The sequence below is a fragment of the Populus euphratica genome, unplaced genomic scaffold, assembly GCF_000495115.2.
Source record: "Populus euphratica unplaced genomic scaffold, PopEup_1.0 scaffold31.1, whole genome shotgun sequence".
NCBI classification, from domain to species: domain Eukaryota; kingdom Viridiplantae; phylum Streptophyta; class Magnoliopsida; order Malpighiales; family Salicaceae; genus Populus; species Populus euphratica.
In genome coordinates, this window is record NW_011499850.1 from 2,860,084 (window position 1) to 2,869,141 (window position 9,058).

The window sequence follows — 9,058 nt, forward strand, 5'->3', positions numbered from 1 at the left end:
TTTTTAATTAATAATAAACAAATTAAAAAAAAATGTTTATGCTGCTTTTTAATTAATAATATACTAAAATAATATTTTTTTATAACAAAGTTACAAAAGAAAATTTTTAAAATATAAACAAACGTTCTCTAAATCCACAGTTAACCCTACCATGGCTAACACACCAGCTAAACCCCCAAAGGATTATATAGATGAAGCAAAAGATAGCTAATCAAAACGCAAACAAAGAAGCTACCCTTTTGCTATTTAATGTCCTCCAATCCCTAACATACAAGGAGGAAGAAGAAGGGGGCAAAAAAAAAAAACAGGGAATTAGTGGAAGAGATCTCTTCTCTCTGCAGTCTTGGCCTAAATAAACATTATTCGGAAACCCAAATGCCCTCTTCACTCCTGTTTCCTTCTCGTTTTCCATCCTCTTGAAGCAAACCAAATCCAAAACCCATCTCTCTCTCTCTCTATATATATATCACACAAAACCCCAAAACCCTCGAGCTCTTACGAAATCTATCCATTCTGTTTCAAAAGGATGCAGCCTTGTAGTAGAGAAATGCAAGGGATTAACTCGCTCTTAAACCCATCATCACAAATCCCTCTACAAGACCTTCAAAACGAACAGAACCCTTCACAGATCCAAAACTCTCACTTTGATCCCAATTCATCCTCGAATGATGATTTTCTTGAACAAATGCTGTCTACTATTCCTCCTTGTTCATGGCCTGACCTCAAGTCTCCTTGGGACCACACCATGCCCATTAATAACAACGACAGCAGCAACTCTATAGCCAAACCTAGAGACTTGTCGGATGAAACCGCACCATCAAATACCGACAATAGTAATCTTGGGTTTCATAATAACATTGATGAGTCTGTAATTTTGGCTTCTAAGCTGAGACACCACCAGATCAGTGGTGGTGGTGCCGCTGCCGCTAAAATGATGCTACAACAGCAGCTTCTTATGGCTGTTGCTCGCGGCGGCCTCCCTCAAAACGACGCCATTGATGGCTCCTCCTTTAAGGTGGTTTTCATCTTCCTTGTTATAAACTCTTTTTCATTTTGATTTTTAGTTTCACGAAACAGAGCAGCTGGGACTAAATTCTATCAAATTGCCAGCTTATTATTTGTGTTTTTTCCCCTCTTTCAGGGAGGAGACGGTTCAATGCAAGGATTGTTTAATGGGTTTGGTGCTGGATCTATGAACGGAACTGGTCAGGCGTCGAACCAGTCCATGCAACATTTTAACCATCCCCGGGCATGTATTCAGATTTTCTACTCATATTTTCTACACGTTTATTTTATTAATCTTGTGTGATGGTACAGGGAGGGGCTATGCAGACACAGAATTTTGGGGCTCAAGGGGCAGCCACCACGGCTGTGATGAACCAACCTCAAGCAAGTGGCTCCAATGGTGGTGCACCAGCTCAACCTAGACAAAGGGTTAGGGCTAGAAGAGGTCAAGCGACGGACCCACATAGCATAGCTGAAAGGGTACTATCCTTATCCCTCCTTGTCACTGACTCTCACTTTATGCCATTAATTAGTACGAAAATAAACGTAGATTGATTGATTTTTTATGTGCGCAGTTACGAAGGGAGAGAATTGCAGAAAGAATGAAAGCTCTGCAAGAGTTGGTGCCTAATGCCAACAAGGTAAAGCTAGAATAAGACATGAACTACTAATTTATATCTATTTAAAATCATTTGTGGCCACTGCTCAATTTGATTGACCAAGAAACCAGAAGAAAAACTTAACTGATTCTTCTTCTTCTTCATGATCTTCTTCTGGTAACTGCCAGTCAGGTTTTTATCAGTTTCTAGGTGTATTCCTTGAAATTTTGGGTGGTTCTATTTTTTGGATAGACAGGTGTCGATAGTATAGTGGGTTGTTTCTGAATTAGGTGTCTTCTGCTGTTCTTTTTAGACTGTTTGTTAGTTGGTCCCAGAACTAAGAACTGCACTCCAATCAGCACCCGCGATGGCTGGCGAATGGATCGGAATTTCTGTTTGACACCGCTTCTTTATCTGTTTTTACTTTTCTTCAAGATTGTTTTTTAACTGAAAAAATGTTTTTATTTTTTATATGTTTTTAATATATATATATATATATATATATATATATTAACGTACTTTCAAATAATTAAAAGCTATTTTGAAAACCATTTTTATAAGGGGCAATCTCAAAGAGCTAATTATTACTTGTAATTAATTAGTTAATATGTAATTAAATTAAGGATTAAGAATTCTGTACTGAAGAGGTTTTGTGGAATGACAGACAGACAAGGCTTCAATGCTTGATGAGATCATCGACTATGTTAAATTCCTGCAGCTCCAAGTCAAGGTTCTCATCTTTCTCTAACTGAACTTTATTTTTATTTTTTTAGTTTAAATTTTATAATAATTCAAGAGATTCCCATGTTTGGTTGACATATTGTTTTTTTAAGATATGGTTTTAAATCTTCTTTTATGTTATGTATCTACTTACTGGCTTATTACCAAACTAATATTCCCTTACTCATTGTCTCCTTTTTATAATTAATTAACAGTAATAAAGTGTTCTTTGCTGGCTAATTATTGTCTCTTGTTTTCCTGCGTACACGCAGGTCTTGAGCATGAGCAGATTAGGCAGTGCAGCAGCCGTTGCCCCCCTTGTTGTTGACATATCCTCCGAGGTAATCTCCTGAACATAAGCTACACTAACTTCAAATGAGGATAACTTCACCTTCTTTTTTACAGAAAATCAAAAGAATTAGTTTTATTTACCTAATTCAATTAAAAAATATATTTAAAAAAAGCTATAAATAACAGTTTTTTTTACTAAGCTTTCAGAAAGTTAGAATATATACTGATTAACCAAAAAAATCGAATTTTTAACTACACAGGCCATGCCCTAAATGGAACCTTGAAAATCAACTAGTTTTCCATGTAGTGAAAAATACACAAGACCTCTCACCGCCCCACCAGTCCAATCCAAAGTCCCCAGAACCCCCGCAATCACTACAACACGACAAGAACAAAAGTAGCACGCGTGCTCTCTTTTTTCTCAGATTCCTCTTTAAAAGAGAGACAATCATAAACAACATTTCCTGTTTTTTTTTTTCCTGTCTCTGTAGGCTGGTGGTGACTGTATCCAAGCCAGTGCCGATGGTGGGTCCCTCTCCCATACCTCTAACGGCAATCAAACGGCGAGAACTAACGACAGCAGCTTGACTGTGACAGAGCACCAGGTGGCTAAGTTGATGGAAGAGGATATGGGCACAGCCATGCAGTATTTACAAGGGAAAGGGCTTTGTTTGATGCCCATCTCACTCGCAACCGCTATCTCAACCGCCACGTGTCACAGCAGGGGCCCCGCGATCAACAACAACCACCACGCTTTGCTCCAGTCCAACGGCGAAGGGCCAGCCTCACCCAGCATGTCTGTTTTGACCGTCCAGTCGGCTACAATGGGTAACGCTGGAGGTGATGGTGGCGCTGTTAAAGACGCTGCTTCCGTTTCCAAACCGTGATCTAACGGCGTTGACTGACTTTCGGGATTTACTATTAGAGTAAATAATAAAAGAGTTGAGGGATTGAAAAGTCAAAGTGAGAAAAGGGGTGGAGAGAGAGTGTGACGTGTAGGATTCATCTTCCGTTTCAAAGTCTACTAAAATAAGGGTCTGATGTATTAGTGGATGACACGACGCCGTATTTACGTAGACTTTGGCTTAAGCTAACCCCAACTACACCACCAAGTACCAAAAACAAGAACAAAGTAACAAGACCGTCCGAGTCCCAAGAACAACTTGCTGCTGTTGTTTACGTTTTAAGAAAGGGGTTAGGTTTTGTTGCATTTTTTTATTTTATTATTTGAGACTTTAATGTTATTTTTTTTCCCATCCCAGTTTGGATCTCCCTTCCATGATGTCACCAATAGTGTTTAAGATTTTTATTGCTGGAAATAGCTTTTTCTATAATTATGCTATAATTATGCTGAGAGAAAATGAAAAAGCAGTGGCAGCTTTCATTATGACTTTTTTATTTGTGCTTGTCATAAGCTTTTGCTTTAGTTGGACTTTTGGATGGAGATGATGGGTTAAAGAATCGTGTGGATTGGATTTTAAGTCAAACGGCGTGTCGCTTTTCTTTCTTATGATTATAAAGGCAGGAAAATTGAAGGAAGAGAGAGAGAGAGAGAGAGAGGATGATGATTTCTCCCCTCCGATCGAGGCAAAGATGGGCCATTTGGTGCTGAAGGGAACCTCCCGAAAGGCCAGTGTTTGCACAATTAAGATTTCTTAACCATCTAGGCAATGGACCACTAGATTCTCTTTATCGGCGATAACTTTAATGGAGGGTTGTCTTTGATTAATTGGCTGATGAAGAACATCAATTTTATTTTTATAGTGAATAGGAAGTAGCTTTTTTTATTTGAAAATATATTAAAATAATTTTTAAATTTTTTTAATATTAATGTATTAAAACATAAAAAAAACACTTAAAAATATATCATTTTGATATATTTTCAAGTAAAAAATAATTTAAAAAATAGATTGTAATATAAAAATGCTTAGTGTGTATTTGTTATTGTGGTGTAAGGTGTTTTTAAAAAATATATTTCAGTTAAAAATACATTTAAATAATATTTTTAATTTTTTATATCAACATATTAAAATTATATATTAAAAAAACCTCTAAAAATATCATATTAAATAATTTTTTTCAGATTTTTTTTTATTTCTTCAAGGTACTCTAGTGACACAGTAGGATTGACCAATTCAATTCTCTTGAATTGGTACCTATTAAAATTTCAGTGGGTATTGGTATTATAATATATGGTATTTTTTCAATTAAAAATACATTTAAGTAATCTTTTGTGTTTTTAACACTAGAACATCAAAGTCATCTAGAAGCAATTAAATAAATCAATTAAATATCTTTTTTAAATCAAAAACAGTTTGAAAAGGCTACCAAAAGCACTTTTAGTAGTCAACAAATTTAAACGCTACTTTGACCTCGTGGCATATAAAATTAAGCATGCCATTGATTGTGTAATGTCCACATCCCTCGACAAATTAATATTGGACTTGCCTTGTGACAAAGTATTTCGAGGAGGGCAAGGGGTGGTATGAGTCCTCGTGGGACTCAAAGGTTGGTCCACGTCTCTTTAGCTGCTTCTTGATGATTTGGGTAAAGAATTCATGTATTAAAAAAAAAATCATACAAGCCACTAAAATACTAATCAAGTGTGCTATATACTATAAACAATAAATTAGAGTTAGGTACAAAAACATCATGGCCATAACTTCTTCGAACTAGAAGAGACTAAAAAGAAGTGGGCAGCGACTTAGGATGTATTGGCATGATGCGTCACTGTTTCATCTTTCCACGTGTGAAGTGTTTGTCCTTGTAGAACATATTATCCAAAGTACACCGGATTAAAACCATGTTTATCAGCACAGTTGAAATTATGTTTTTATAAAATTTTTAAAAAAATTGTTAAAAATTATTTTTTATATTTTTTTGATATACTGATATTATTTTTAAAAAAATTTGTTAAAAATTATTTTTTATATTTTTATATTTTTTTGATATACTGATATTAAAAAATAATTTTTAAAACAATAAAAAAAAATTTTTAAAATTTTTTAATTAAAAAATACTTTAAACTGTAATACTTATTATAATTTTAAATAAATCCTTGGAGATTAAAAAAATATTGTTGAGAAGATATCTCAGCTATTAACTCAGGTAGCCATTAACTCAGGTAGTTCGGTGATTTATTTCCTATCTTATTTTTGAAGATTTGATTCAATAATAAATTGAAGATTTTTTTTTTTAACAAATACATTAACCTCAATAAACCTAAAACTCGGCCAAAATACGAGTCAAGTATCTCACCTATGAGGTTTTTTAAGTAAAAAAAAAACAGCCTAACACTCTTTTTAGTTAAAACCCAAAAACGTTGTCTGAGGGTTGAAAAATTGGGAAAGTGTGTTTATTTTTAAAGTGTTTTATACTTAAAAAATGTTAAAATAATGTTTTTTTATTTTAAAAGTTTATTTTTAATATCATCAAATTACAATAATATAGAAATACCAAAAACAAAATTTGAAACAAAATTTTTTTCATGAATCTATAATTTAATAGCAATACCAAACACAACCTTAATATTGTCATTGTAAAGGCCATTTAAAGGAAGTTACGAAGGAAATATGAGTTAAGATTGATACTAGTATTTCCTCTTCTTCAAGTTAATTCAAGATTATTTTTAAGGAGTTTATGGGAGGTATATTCTTCTTTTCATTATTATTATTATTATTATTATTATTATTATTATTATTATCTCATGAGTTCAAATCTCGAGATCATCATGTAAAAAAATTTATTAAATTCTTCTATAACGATGTGAGAGGAACACATTTAAGGCCGCCCAAGAACAAAAATTAATTCTGGGTGGTTGATGTACAAGTTAATTCTAAAATATACATGAACTAACGTGGAACAAAAATAATTGCATATTTAAAATACTCTTAAGAATACAGGAATTGGAGCTGAAATCTGAGAATTCAGACGTTGGAACTGAAACTCAGCAGAGATCCAATAATGATATTAAATATAATTACGAGTTATTGGCATACAGTGCACATGGGACTGTTAAGAGACTTGTAGCCCACTACGTTTTGTCAAAGCAACACACCATCGTGCATCACCCATGTAATAATAAATAGCATTTTTATTTTTATTATTTTAATTAATTTTATAAATACTTTAATTTTAGTATTCTGAATCATTTCAATTAATTTTATAAATTTTAAAATTAATAATAACATAAATATATAATTATTAAACATTAAATCTAAAATTTAACCAATTAAATTAGCTCTCATGCTAATAAACGACAGTTTTGCCCGCAGAGTTACGTGCTTATACCCGGGGCAGCCCAAGCAAGATTGCTCGGAGAAGAATTAAACGAAGTTAGCTCAGATTTCTTCTGATTGAGTTCTGTCCTGAATTTAATCCAAATATTTAAATTACATGTATAGTAATGTGTTCTTGCTACTGTATGTTCTTTGAAATATATTTAATAGTATTCTCACACTTGTTGGTGGATGGGTCTTGTTCAAATGAATTACCCTTTTTTTCTTGGTGTTTTTTCTTAAAAAAATATTAAATTATAATTTTTTAGTGTTTTTTAATAAGTTTAATATTCTCATGTTAAAAATTATAAAAAAAATATTTTAATATATTTTTTAAAAACCGCTCCACTCCAATACCGAACACACAATAAAACCTCCGCTCCACTCCAATACCGAACACACAATAAAACCTTGCATTTCATTTTAAAATATTATATTAAGTGTTTTAATGAGTAAAATGAAGTGAATTCTAGAAACAATAGTTAAAAAAATATAAAACATGACAAATTATATTGAACTTAGATTAAAAACAAAAGAAGAAGAATCTTGAACAATCAATACGAATGTTTCTATAATTTTAAGCAGTCAATTTTTCATATATAGTATTCTTTTGTAAAAGGAATACTATATAGAGTAAGAAAGAATTGATAGCTTGAGATTTCTCCAGTATTGTATCGTGATCTATCACGAAAAACACTATAATTTAATTTATATAATATAAGATATAATTAACAGTATATTTTGGGAGCTGAGAGGGTTCACTTGACCCCTCAACTATAAACATGGCCTGGCCAGTGTCTGTCATCAATTTTCCTGGTCTGCTGATTGCGTGGTCTGTTTTAAGAGGTATTTGGAGTGTCATAATAGTTATTTTTTAAAGTAATTTTTTAAGAAATGAATTAAAATAATTTTTTTATTTTTTAAAAATTATTTCTAACATCAACATATTAAAATTACCTGAAAATATAAAAAAATTATTAATTTAAAATAAATAATAAAAATTTTAAAATATTTTTAAAACCTAAAAACAAACATAATTATATTACTATTAGCTACTATTGAAAAACAAATAATCTTGTATGGTGATTGCATGGCATGCGGTAAATTGTTGTTTTTTAAATTATTTTTTGTTTAAAATTATATTAAAATAATATTTTTAAATTTTAAATGTTTTTTATACTGATACATCACAAATAATTTTAATCTCAACAAAAATAAATCCAAGCCCAGATAAAGCATATTAGGCTATAGTCCAGCATCAAAACTCAAAAACACTAGCTGGATTTTGGGACCAGTGCCTCTCTACTCTAGCCCACAGCTCTTAACAGCCAGAGCTTTCGCAGATTACCGGCAGCCACCGCAAGCCAGCCAGCAGGCCCAGTATACTAATTAATTATTAATTAAAAGAAACTATAACATTTCATGATTTCACTGTGGCTGGCAATTGACATAAAGCAAATGTGGATTATAATAGTATTCTTTTTTTTCTTTGATTTGATATTTTATACGGGGGTTGGACTTAATCATTTTTTTTAATTGGTTTCATGTTCGGTTTTGAAATGTTCGGGGAAAAGACTTTTTAATTTGTTTAGAAATTAGATTTTATAATTTTTGTAATTTATTTTATATAAAATTATCTTTATTTCATTACTTAAATTGTAATTTTAAAAGGTTGATATAGATTAACTTAGATTATTTTTTAAAAAAATATTTTTTTAATTTTACTTTTCAACATTTAATTAATTAAGAGTTATGTTTATTTTTTTCAATATGTTTTATATTGAATTATTTCTTTTTTATTATTCAAATCATGAGTTTAATAAATTTATTTATATCAACTTGAGTTTTTTTATTATTTTATTAAATAATTTTTATTATTTTTATTATACTTGATTGTAAATTGAATTTCTTAATTTATTTTTATGGGATTATTAAAATTTCAAAATTCAGATCATGGATTTAAAATAACAATTCAAGTTCATCTAGATAAACTCAATATATTACTATTTAAATACTTTTTTAAAATATATTATCCGACTATGTTCAAATAGCATACATTTAATTTTGAAATTATTTTTATTTCTCCTAGTAGATAATACACCAGTAACGCCTTGAATTTTTTTACGTTTTGAAAAAAATACAAATTATCCCAGACACAGAGCAAAA

The 9,058-nt window shown here is 31.3% G+C and overlaps 1 protein-coding gene across 1 annotated transcript; it reads left to right on the top strand.

The window, feature by feature from the left end:
• The first annotated feature begins 172 nt into the window (after positions 1-172).
• On the top strand, positions 173-3,876 carry LOC105121164 (transcription factor bHLH66-like). Its single transcript, XM_011019711.1, has 7 exons — positions 173-1,015; positions 1,142-1,249; positions 1,318-1,485; positions 1,581-1,646; positions 2,269-2,334; positions 2,597-2,665; positions 3,107-3,876. The coding sequence occupies exons 1-7, from the start codon at positions 527-529 to the stop codon at positions 3,500-3,502; spliced, it is 1,362 nt and encodes a 453-aa protein (XP_011018013.1). The 5' UTR covers positions 173-526; the 3' UTR covers positions 3,503-3,876.
• The last annotated feature ends 5,182 nt before the right edge of the window (positions 3,877-9,058 follow it).